General features: G+C 32.8%; 1 protein-coding gene across 7 annotated transcripts in view; it reads right to left on the bottom strand.

Moving 5' to 3' along the window:
- Positions 1-12820, bottom strand: part of LOC100183466 (spectrin beta chain, non-erythrocytic 1) — a 37869-nt gene that overhangs the window by 11943 nt on the left and 13106 nt on the right. For 5 of the 7 annotated variants that reach the window (XM_018811258.2, XM_026833684.1, XM_018811261.2 and 2 more), the window contains 24 exons: positions 12156-12307; positions 11634-11807; positions 11170-11342; positions 10756-10871; positions 10021-10133; positions 9286-9415; positions 8735-8910; positions 8300-8458; positions 7886-7903; positions 6721-6884; positions 6261-6399; positions 5921-6074; positions 5332-5576; positions 4707-4907; positions 4255-4374; positions 3925-3978; positions 3578-3705; positions 3106-3236; positions 2489-2618; positions 1900-2128; positions 1353-1550; positions 1138-1257; positions 689-886; positions 104-397 (listed from right to left, as the gene is read on the bottom strand). In XM_018811258.2, the coding sequence (XP_018666803.1) occupies positions 104-397; positions 689-886; positions 1138-1257; positions 1353-1550; positions 1900-2128; positions 2489-2618; positions 3106-3236; positions 3578-3705; positions 3925-3978; positions 4255-4374; positions 4707-4907; positions 5332-5576; positions 5921-6074; positions 6261-6399; positions 6721-6884; positions 7886-7903; positions 8300-8458; positions 8735-8910; positions 9286-9415; positions 10021-10133; positions 10756-10871; positions 11170-11342; positions 11634-11807; positions 12156-12307 (3716 nt within the window). The remainder of the gene's footprint in view (positions 1-103; positions 398-688; positions 887-1137; positions 1258-1352; positions 1551-1899; positions 2129-2488; positions 2619-3105; positions 3237-3577; positions 3706-3924; positions 3979-4254; positions 4375-4706; positions 4908-5331; positions 5577-5920; positions 6075-6260; positions 6400-6720; positions 6885-7885; positions 7904-8299; positions 8459-8734; positions 8911-9285; positions 9416-10020; positions 10134-10755; positions 10872-11169; positions 11343-11633; positions 11808-12155; positions 12308-12820) is intronic. The other 2 variants (XM_026833685.1, XM_026833687.1) reach the window with 1 other exon arrangement.

Raw genomic sequence — 12820 nt, 5'->3', positions numbered from 1 at the left:
TCAAGGTTTTAACGTTACTCAATTGTTTTTTTATCTCAAAACCTAGCCATAGCAATTTCAGAAGCTTTTTTTCCAATTTAATTAAAAAATATATGATTTGTACCCGGAGCATTGCTGAAACCTCCTCTGCCTCCTCTTTATTCTTCGCTCTTCTTTCTGCGATCTTCTCAGCTCGCTCCTTGATCCGATCTGCAGCATGATGACTTGTCTCTTCATCAGAAAGCTTCTCTGCATCGCGGAGGACGGACTCGATCCTCTCGTCTCCGCTTGCCATCGTTGCAACAAATGCCTCGTGCTTCTTCAGGACTTCCTCAGCGGAGTCAGGAGTCGTAGCAGCCGCAGAGGAGCGACGAGCGGTCTCTAGAGCGTACTCCTGGTTGGTGAGAATTTGTTCCGCCTGAAAAAAAATCAAATTAAAAATCTAACTTAAACATTATTAATATTAAAACCCAATAAATATTAAAACCCGATAAAAGCATAATCTAAAATAAAGCACCTCAAAATAAATATTAAAAATTACAAAATAAATATAAAAATTTGTGATATAAATCTGATAACAATTCTGGCATAAATTCTAAGATCACTGGTATTACTACCAAAAGAAGTTTAAACACTTTTGTAACTTAAGTGTTTAAAACATTTGTTAAGCATTTTAAAAACAAACACATGTGATAAATTGCTATTTTACCTGTTTGCAGTCACGAATGAACGCTTGATATTCTTTCGCTTCTTTAAGGAAATGGTTTCGGTTTTCCCACATTTTCTGCAGCTCGTCCCAACCCTGGTCAAGAGCTTGCAACCTCTGTCCAAGGAACATGTATTGAGATTCATCTTCACGACCAGCAGTAACTTGCGCTCCAGTTTTCTTGATTTCTTCGTAATCAGCCTAAATGTGGAAAAAAATGCGGTCAAATAACTTTTTATTTAAAATTTTGTAGAGAAAGCATATAGGCTCAAACTTAATAAATATATGCACTATTTCATAAACAGATTTGGTCTTAATGACTGTAATAAATTCTAAATACAGTGTTGAAATTTTTGAGTTAACCATCTACCATGCTAGTTCTGTCACTATCAAAAGCTATCTTAGTTGTCATTTAGCCCTCGTGTTAAATAAAAAAAAATTTGCATTTTCACCTCATAGTTGTCAATCTCGAGTTTAATAGCTTGATGCTGTTGAAGAAGTTTCTCAGCTTCTGGTAGAGATTGTGGCATGTCTTCAGATGCTATCGTGGTTTGTGTGGTTGATAGCCATGCCTGGTAAGTAACAAATCAGTGAAGTGTTTAGATTAAACCAAACTAATAATTTTATAATATTACCAAAAACTTGACAAATTACAACGTTTAATTACCTGGAATCGATCAAGATCTCGAAGGAACTTCTGAAGATTCCCCGCCTCTCCAAGTGAGTCCTCTCTCTTCCTTAACATGTCTCTCAACTCCTGCCAAACCTTCTCCATCTGCTCAAACTTGCTCCTGATCTCATCCGCTTCCTCTGGATGCTCGTTTGATAAACGCTCAGCTTCATCTCGCAAGTTGTCCAATTTTGCCTAGATGAAGAAAACAATTAAAATATAATGAAAACAACTAAACTTACTATTTGTTTTAATTGTTGAACTGAAACTTAAAATTGTTAAAAAAAATGAAATTTTCAAACTTATTATCATTTTTTTGCAAACTTGAAACTTAACTGCTAGAAAATTCTTTTTGTTTAAAAAATGTTAACTAATTATACACCATGTGTTTGCAAAATGACAAAACAAATACAAATTTAAAACAACATTAGAAGAAAATTATGTTCTGTGGTAATACAAGAGGTTTATCTACAAACACTCTTAAATGATCTATTACATAACCATAGATACATTACACAAACATACACAACCACACTTTACATACTTGTATAGCAGCAAGATCACGTTCCATGCTCGAAAGCTTCCTCTGAAGAGCAACGACTCCTGCAAGATCTCGATCCGTGAGCTGATCCTCGGCTCCGGCTGCGAGGACTCTTGCTTTATCTTTAATCCAGCCCTCGGTTTCCTCACATTCAAGTTTGAATCCATGCAACCCTTTCGCTGAAGATAAAACTTCACGTCTTTCCTCAAGTAATGCTCTTAACGCGTTCCATCTGAAAAGAAGTGTTTTAAAATTTTGCTCTCAAGAAAAAAATCTGTTTAAAGATTTAATATTTAGTATTCTGTCAAATTTTTCAAAAAACAGCCACTTTTTATAGTGAACTAACATATTAAACAAATAAATATTAAAAACAGAAACAGTCTTTTATACTGTGAGTGGCTAAAAAATTCTTAAAAATGTTTTCCATAAAAAAAATAGTGACAATACATTGACAGCGACCAATTTGTACAGTTAACAAACATATTGAACAGAAAATATTTACAAAATATTTTACTTCAAATGACTATAAAAAAAATTTATTTTTACATTTTCTTGACATTTTTTTCTGACATACATGTAACTGATCCCTTACCTGACATTCATTTCGTTTTGTTTTTCTGCCACATCATCTGCATTAGGATGTTGTGTTTGTACAAGCCCACGCCCCATATGGTTCACCACTGCAACTTGTGGGGCAAGTTTGTTCACCTCGTTCTCGTAACCTGGGGAGAGTTAGGAATGGTGAATAGATAATTAATAGAATTGTAAAGCTAGGTTGATGTTAAACATAATTATATAGTAGGGTGGGAAAAGATAGGACACCTTTAGAACATAATATTCAAATATCCTGATCGTGTTTTACACAATTAACAACGGTCTGTGGAAGTCGTGAGGATACGGTTTTATAATTCATTGAATGTTCTTTGTTTACTACCAAATGGAAAGAGAAAACTAAATGAAAAGGTGTCCCATTTTCCCACCCTACTGTATGTAAAACACGGTCCCTTTTCTGTAAAAAGTTGGCAATGGAATTTTTATTAAATCTCGTTAACTGCTTAAAGGAGTAATGCATCTATGTAAGTAAAAGTGCAAATGATAGCCACAACATTCATAATGTTCTTTTAATGAATGGAATAAGACCTCTTTAAGTTGATTAGGCCCTAAAGAAGTATTCCCTGTGCATCTGAGTTGTGTTTAAACATATCATACCTTCAAATCTATGTTGTACAAGTTCCATATCTTCAATATTATCAGGAATCAACATATTTTGTAAAACTTGTTCCTTCTCGCCAATCCAAGCCAACACTGCATCAGCTTCGCCATAGAATTTGTATAATGCTCTGCAAAAAAAGGATAAATGAACAATGTTACCTCAATTTGGGTCAAGAATGCCCTGCTATAATGCCCTGCAAAAAAACAACAATCTTTTTGGAAGGAAAAAATAGATAAATGAACAATGTTACCACAATTTGGGCCAAGACTGGTAAAAATGCAAATACTTTGTCATATAAGAATGCCTACTGAAAAAAACATACCATGTGTCTTCGAGACCATTGAAAAACACTGGTGTTACTGCAGGTAAGCCTATTGCTATAATTTAGCAATAATTAAATAAAAGGCCCGCTCAGCTTTTATACCCAAAATCACTAAAACCTTTGTCCAATGTATAAATAAACCTTACCTTGCATCAATAAGCTTCTCCTTTCTTAACTTTGCAAAGTCAAGAAGTTCTTTGTACTGAGTATCCACGTTTCGTAATCGTTCTTGAACTTCAACGGATTCACGGTCTTTCTCATTTAATCCATCAGCCTGTAACAAATTTGACATAAATTCAATAGGCAATTCGTCATTAAAATGTTGTATTGGAAATAAGGAATACAAAGAAAAAAAGAATATTAAATTAAGAGTAAAGATTAAAATTCATTATGCAAAATGTCAAAAGGTTCTACATGCCTCTGTTAGGAATATATACAGAAAGTTAAATTAAGATTATGTAAAAATTTAAATTTAAGATTTTTTGTATCCTACCTCATCGTGTAAAGCTTTGATAGCTCGTTCGTATTCCTTCAATTCATCTTGAACCTGTGGTTGTGTTTGATTATATGGGGAAAGATAGATATTTTAAGGTCAAATGTCTTTGTATTTATAATTAGAGTACCAGGTATCAGTTTTAATGTAAAATGAAGTTGTTTTTTATTAAACAAGCGTTTATCTACTAAATAACGGTTAAAATAGCTCAATTTTCAACTTAAACTGAAAGTACTTTGGAAAGTGTAAATTCTAAAACATAGGAAAAAATCATTGTTTTCATAAGCCAGCTAATTAAACAAAATGATCATTACAATAAACGATATTGACCTGTGCATGTTTCTTGAGTAGAGATTGCACTGAAGGTTCATCCCTACCACAATCATCAGTAGATACGATACGAAGCGTATCAACCAACCATGTGTCTACGTCATCAGCATCAGCGTAAAACTAATCACATATGTGAGATTGTGAGTTTGTGATTAAATTTATAAAGTATTTTAAAATTTGTACAAAAATACTTTTGATTATGTTATGTTCAATGAAACTTTTGAATAAATTCGTTCAAGGTCAAGCACCAGCCCGTTAAAATTTGAATAAAACCACATTTAAAATTTCGATCATATATAAAGATGATAAACATTTAGCCACTAGATCTAACAATGTACAAACACATTATCTAGTATTCTAGTATTTGTGAATAACCAGAAAAAAAAAAATTACCCAAAATATAACTTTAAAGTGGTAAAAGATACCCAAGATGGCAGAGCACATATTCACACCTGGTAAAGTTTGTTTGCTTCCTTGAGCAACTCATTTCTTCCATCAGCTAACTGCTCCAAGTTCTCCCATTGTTCATTGATGTCCGAGATGTGCTTCTGGATGTCCTCGGATGCAAAATGATCCTCCTTGATCAAGTCCTCACCCACAGAGATGGTGTTCGCGAGCATCGCTTTACGTCCTTTCATTTCATCTTCCAATGCCTGGTGGAGCAAAATAAATAAATAAAAAAATAATTGTTTTAATAAAAAAATTTTTTTTAATATGTATATAACAGAATATTGTTTACAGAAACAAAAAAACTTGATAAATTGTTATGATATAAAATGGTTGTTGCATTTGCTATATATATGAGAAGAAAATGGGTAATTTCGGAACAAATGCAATTTTCAAATGGTCAAATGTTATAATTTTAGATATATGCCCCTCTAAATAATTTGGAATGGTAATTGCTGCAGGAAATTGAAAGACAAATAGTTATTCATAAACTTATGTAGGACAAAAATTTCATGTCAATTTAGAAATTATCTTTGTAGTTCTGTCACTTCTGTGCACAATTTGGCATCAAATTTACAAACAAAATAAAAAATACAGAAAATTTCCATTCCAGTAATCTACAAGCCCCACCTTTTGTTTAGTAAGAAGTGAATGAACACTTGTGAGGTCCCTTCCAAGATCATCAGAGTTAAGAAGTTGTTCCTTCTCTTTCACCCATGCTACTTCCTCAGCCATGGTGGCAAAGAAATGATGCATACGACGCGACTCATCAAGTTTTGCCCCTCTATCTGCTGCTTGCTTGCATAGTTCATCATATGCTGTGCGTACACCGGTCACTTTGTCTTCAACTGCAGATGGTTCGCACGCAGAATATTCTAAAATGAGGAAAAGTATATAATATAAGTTTGACATATAAAAATACGTACTTGCAAATTTTAGGTATGTAGGTAAGAAAAAAGTCTGTTTTAACTAAAAAAAAATAAGAATGAACCAGATTGCAAACAGACCAACAACTAACTGTTTTAATTAAAAGGTTTAAATTGTGAAATAACTTTTGATGTTTAACAGATATTGGAACATTAACAGATGGTTTATTTTAAAACTTTTTCTCTTTCTGTTTCTAATGATACAAGATATTGTTTCATTTTTTTTAACATGTAAATATAATGAACATAAATTGTTAAAACAATTTGACATATAAAATGTAACACTGTCTTACCATCTGTGGGTTGCAAGAATTCTTGACTTTGATTTTCAATTGCTTTCACCCTATCCCCATGCACTGTGATGTCTTGTTCCAACAACATGTGTTTCTGTAATATATCCTCTACCCCCATCAAGTGTTGGCCTAAATCCTCATTCGCAAGTTGGCCCTATGTAACAAAGTTTAGTTGATAACAAAATAATTTGGAACAAAAATTGTCACAGTTTATAAATTAAAAATTCAAAAAAATAAACAAAATCTAGGATATGCAATCTGATAAGAGTCAAACAAAATTTAACAATAATGACAAAATTCTACATTCTGTTAAATTGGAACAATAGAAAAAACAAAGTACCTTCATATCATCCATCCAATCAAGTAACGACATCATTTCCTCAAACATTTGTTGCAGACGAACATTTAGTTCCAATCTTGACCTTCGACCTTGTAACAACTCAAGCAAATATTCCCACAGTTGAAGAACATTGTCTTTTCTGTAATGATGAAATGAAAAAAAAATATTAAAAGTTTCAGAATCAAAATGTAAAATTGTTCTAACTTTATGCACATTTTTCATTAGTTTGCAACACTTTGATGTCATTTGAGGTATTCTGTAAATGTATGCTTTGGACTAGAACAATTTTAATTGCATATCAAATTGACATTCTGCCTGTTTAGAACTAGTACAAGTATTATTTCCTATCTGTAGAATTAGGATTTTTTTTAAAAATATTCTATATCGTACTTAAAAATACTAAAATTAAATTAAGACCGTGACATAAACCAGTCCACATAGAAAATACCAGCTCTTATACCTCTCATTAACACGTTTGATGTCATGGTAATCCTCCCTTTGTAATTCACTCGCTACATCCACCACAGCTTGTACTCGCTCCTCGTATGCTTTTACATCGGTTTCAATCGCTTCGTGCTTCTTCGTGGCTGCCTCCACTGCTGGAAGATCGCCTCCAAAGTTATCCTGGAGGAAGAGGAAGGTGAATTAAAGAACATGGATAAGAGATGTAAAGAAAGATTTGTTGGTCAATTTAAAACATGTTTAAAAGTAATATGTATTTAGTGTTAAAAAATTATGTGTGTTTTACTGCCTATATTTTTCTATGTGGGTAAAGTCTTCAGGCAATAAACAACAGGTATTTTGGGTTGGAATTGCCATGAACCTCACAAAAAAACTGTAATAATTGATACAAATATCATAAAAAAACGAATGTGTTTTAGCTGCAAAAGTTATTCCGATAAGTATAAAAAACACATAGTATTATTATATGACATATCATTTGCTCCAATTTTGAATAACATTGGTTGTACTTTAGGTCTTTAGTTATACACTAATGTAACATTTCCATATTTCATTTCATAGACATGCTGTCAGTTAGGTAAGAATTTCAACTTTCTTCGATCTACTACTTTCAGGAACATAGATTTTGCACAGGCTTGTAGGATATTTGTTTAGTAGAAGTATTGAACAAAGAAAAGGAAACAAAAACTGTAACCCAATAATACAACATAGGTACAATACTATTCATGCAAACGAAAAATACTTTTATCAGAAATTTTTTGGTAAAAGTTGATATGAAAAAATAAAATAATAACTGAATTCAACTGAACGAACATTTACACATCATGGCCCAATTACCTTTGAACATTTATAAACAAATCTTAAGTTTTGGACAAGTTTTAATAAAATTATTTAAACTACAATACACCAAATAGTTGCTGTGTGCCTATTTCGATTTTAATCTGCTGTTTTCAACTTTTTTTATTATTATTTTTTATTTTAATTTGCTTTTTATACTAAGAAGCTCCAAGGGCAAAAAATCGCTTGACAAAAAAATGTTAAAAAAGGGGTCACATCCGGATAAAGAGTAAAGAAGGCGGTAGTTGGACCAAACTTAATTTAACTTATTTTATAAGAGGTAAAATATTAAACATAAAACAACAGTTGACCATGCTTTAACCTACCCATGATTTTTCAAATTCCTTGCGTGCAAAATAAAAGTCATTGTTATAAACAATAGTTTGTATTGTGATCAAATAAACATATTTAATGAGTTAGATTGATGAGTAACAAAAACAAATAAATATGAATCATGTTTATGAACTAGGTGAACTATGACCAATTGACAAACCATTGATTATTATATTACTTATCAAAATTAAAGAAAAATTACATTTTAGGCATTTTAATTAACATTTTTTGACTATGACCTTTAAAACAATAAGTATAAATAGAACACTAAAATGTAAGTAAAAAAATCTATTCAAATCTTACTTGACAGCAACAAAAAGAATAAAATTCATTAAAAACCAACAATTTACACATTTCACTATTTTTGTTCATTAGCTACAACGATAGAAATATCATAAAAATCTCACCTGCGTCACTAGCTTCTGGTTTTCACTTAACCAAGTTTCACGCATGGCTGCTTTTCGATCAAACCTACTAGCGAGGTGTTCCAGACGTTCTTGTCGAATGAGCTCATTACGTATTGCAAGTTCACGACCGTGCTCAGCTTTCTCAAGTTTTTCCCAAGCCTAGAAAGAATAAGATTGTTACAGTATAGAATATGGGCATTTTTAGAAAGTATTTTACGAATATGCATTACAAGCATAATTCTAACAACCCCAAAATTTACTATTAACATGTTGTGTAACAAAAAACAATTACTGATTTTTCATGAATAAAGGCACAAAAACAAGATACAAATTGTTTTATAAATAGATACTAGTACTAGTACCATTGTCCATTATGCATTCCAATGGACCAAAAAGCTTTAAAAACATTACTAAAACATATAGTAAGAAACAAACCTTGTTGATATCTGACACAAGCTTTCCTTCCTTGGGCATGTAAGGCTTTTGATTATTTGCCCTCATCTTGCTCTGAAGAGTGAAGAGGAGGACCTCCAAGTTTCCTTTCTCCTCAAACTTCTGAGGTTTTTCAGCGGTGCGATAATTATTGAACGCTGTCAGCTGTGCACTTACACCTGGGGGTGGGAATATAGGTTTTTGTAGTTCACATCAATGTTAAATTGTACATGTCTATAACATGGTGCAGAATTTACATAATTAGATTTTTTGAAATAAACATTTTTGAAAATGGTCACCTCAATATTATTTTCATGTAAAGCATTCAGAATTTTTTTTAACATCAAAACCATAATTGTAAAACATATAGTTTTTAAAATCAAATATTGTCTAAATCCCCCAAAAGTTGCAAATTTACAATTATTAGGCCTATAACCAAATGATTAAACAAATGCACACACTTATAAGCCCTCTGTACCATTACAAATGAATTTAGAATATTTTGCCTTTTTTGTCCATTGTTCATTAAATAGCAACCAACAAACATATCTTACCAGTAAGGGAGTTGGAAAAAGTTCTGTCATTTAATATTTCAATTGTTTGTTCGATCCATTCTAACAAGTCTGATGCGAGAGTGTCATATTTTTCAACCATCTTGTTGCTCTCCAATGCACTGTCGAGCACCTGGGTAGTCGTAAAATTTATATGAAAATCTAATCTACGTAGGTGAGGTCCTGCAGCGTTATATGCCATGGGACCTGAGATTTAGGAAAGAGCCTGCCCGTTTATCGGTTTTATTCTTGTTCTTGAATGCTGCCCTAGGTCTATGGGAGTTAAAATCATTTTACAGCATTTCGTTTTGATGTATGTTTATTTGTACAAAGTGGATAGACTGTAGTGTATAACTTTAAATCAAAGCACAGCCAAATCTGAGAATTAGAGCATTCTATTTTGTTTCTGTAAGGGAAAGAATAATCAATAACTGCACTTTATCAATAGAAGCAACAGTTGGGATGTAAAGTATTTTCACTGCAGCGTTGTATACAACTTTATAAAGTAATAAAACAATATTACGGTTGGTTATAAATGGAGAGATATGATCTAGCCATTTTATATAACACCAAAAAACAATCTCCCACAAAGTTACATACAGGGTAACTTTTAAGCTGACATAATGTGTATGAAACAGAACAACTGTGTAGGAACTAAATCGTTTTCAGGCCACGCGAGTATGAAGTAAGTTACGATCATTCATAAACACATGTGTAATATGAATTCAAATGTTGTACCTTTCCAATTCTCTTCCCTTCCACAGCAATGGCTTTCATCTTAGAGAAGTAATGATAATAAGTGACCACGTATGTGATTATTGATTTCTCGTCGGGTCGCTCCACAACAATATCTGCCATGGTGGGTAAAGTATATTTTTAAATAACAATAAAATTTGTATAATTTTGTGCGATTTTTGTATAATATTGTGTGATTTTTGTATAGTACTGTGTGATTTTTGTATAAAATCCTGTGTTTTTTTGTTTAAAGTTGAGTGTTTTTGTACAATATTGTGTGTTTTCTGTATAATATGACACGACCACCTGTGTATTTGAACTTTCTATTAAAGAGCGTGAAAGTTTCATAAAAATAGTTACAGATTTAAGTATATTGCATTCAGCCATTTACCATATTAATCAATGAGGTTTCCTATGTAAATTCATATAAAATTTATTGCTAGCTAATATAACAGTTCATTTTGGGGGAGATTTTAACATTACATAAACTTTTTATTATAAACTAAACTTAAGGTTTGGAGAAAGAAAACAAAAACGGTCTAAGTCTATTTAAAGAAGCATTGAATTAAACAGAAGCAAAGACCACGTTGGACCTTTTAAAACACCATGAATTATTTAAACTCAGACAACAACTGCACCCACAGTGCAAACCCAAAGTATATAACACACAAGCAAAAAGCAATGAACTTTATGGGCTTATATCAAAAACTCCAAAACTAAAGAAGTAAAAAAGATTACCTTCTGGGTCAAGAAGTTTAGTGAGACCAAGTTGTTGTTCAGCCACGTTAAAAGCATTTTGAAGATTGTGCATCGCATTTGATTTCTTCAGTGAATCGTAATCGATCAAGTCAGGACTAAATAATAAACATAACTCAGTTATTGGTCAGATACCATATACTTTATCCACAAACTTACATGAATACATCCATTACAACAACAGATCCCACACCCACTTCGAAGTACAGAGTGTTGGGCACCATATAACGTAATTCTATATAACAGAGTTTTTGTACTGGATTGTAGTCTTAATTACAATAAGTCAGCTTTACTTGGTTTTGAGATAATAGACTAAATGCACAAATACCCAGGTTCCATGACACCCACACTGTACACATTTCTGACACAAACTTGCACATTATATACAAGGCATACCGATGCTTATGGATGATTGCATTGAAAGCAAGTCCATCCCTCCAGCTTGTATTAAAGTTATGAACATTAACATTTGCATAACCAGCTGTTTTCATCTGGCACCATAGAAGCAAAGCATCTTTAGCAGAGCGAGTCTCTCTGTTGTCCTCAGTTTCTACGCTGATGTCTTGAATCTGTAAGATAAAAGTTTCATTTTTTTTTTGCAAACCAAACTTTGTAAAAAGGTGGTCCACATTTTTAAGACTTTGCCAAGAAGTTTGGCCGTTTCAGGTGAATTTTAAACCACTTGGTAAAAATCTCTGGACTAAAAAAAGAAAATATGTATTTTTAGTGATAGGTATACAGCTTGGCTCTTTGGCAGATAAAACCACAATAGTAGCTTTACAGCTTGGCCAAGGCATATAAAACCACTATAGTAGCTTTTAGTAAACTAGAGATTAAACTAGATTTAGTTTTTCACAAACCTGGAATCTTAGAATAATTGTCCAAATCAAACCAAGAATAAGTCGGTGGTTGCCGTCGACGATATCATGTGATCCCATGTTCTCAAGGTGAACCTTCTTACTTTTAAGAAACTGTAGAGCTTTGCCTGTGTTTTCAAGGCAGTGGATTCGCATCTTGCCGCGAGTGGGTTTAGGCTAAATGGAAAAGAATGTATTAAAAACCATTGGGCTATCCTATACAGTATACATGTATTGATAATGCATTGAGCATTTGAGCTACCTATGTATTTTAATGCATTGAGCTGTACTATAGGTATTATAATAATTTGGTCTTTACATGTATTAGGCTATGTAAGTATCTTTGTATTATAATGAATTGGACTTTACATGTACTGGACTATGTATATATTCTTGTAAAATAGTAATGCATTGGGCTATACATGATTGAAGACAAAATATGGGGATAGGGGCATGCATAATTTAAAAAGGTGGGTTGTGTGGAGATATACATGGCATGAAAGAGACTAGGTTTATAGAACTCACAAGTCGTTCTCCTGAGAGGATCTCAAGGAGTTTGATGAGGGATCTTCCATCTCGGAGGTCCATGTATAGATCCTGGATGCGGCATGAGACTCTCACTAGATGAGAGTTGACCCATTTAGTAAAAGTCTTCTTTTGTACGGCTTCTCGCTCATCTGAAAGGAAAGAGCATAACATGATGGACATATGACACTAAAGGACATTTGAACCTATGGTTAAGATATGCTTTACATGTGTTATATCGTGTAAACATACACTGCTTTGTTCCAAGAAGCAGAATGTAACAATTTAAAGAACAATAAATAACTGTAAGACAGACCAGTGTTTTAAGCTGGAGTTACAAAGGTTGTGATGTATTGTCATGTAAAACTACACCAGTGATAATAATGGGGGTGTGGTGGCAGTTGGTGTAAGGAAGAAAAATGGATACAATTGTCATTTAAAACCACAGTCATTATGCTCCAATGAAGGGTGGTGATTCTGTGATACAGACACGCAGCGTAACTAACTTAATTGGATTGTGATTTCCTCTCTTGTTTGTTCTACTTATCCAGCTTAGGAGCCTCACCTCATATAACAACACTTGTACAATGTTAAACAATGGCAAACACTTCATAAATGTAAAGATTGAAGCAATTTAGTTTTTGGATGGAACACATTAACATATC

Source organism: Ciona intestinalis, chromosome 3 (assembly GCF_000224145.3).
Source record: "Ciona intestinalis chromosome 3, KH, whole genome shotgun sequence".
Lineage (NCBI taxonomy): Eukaryota > Metazoa > Chordata > Ascidiacea > Phlebobranchia > Cionidae > Ciona > Ciona intestinalis.
This window is presented reverse-complemented; position numbering and strand designations above follow the sequence as displayed.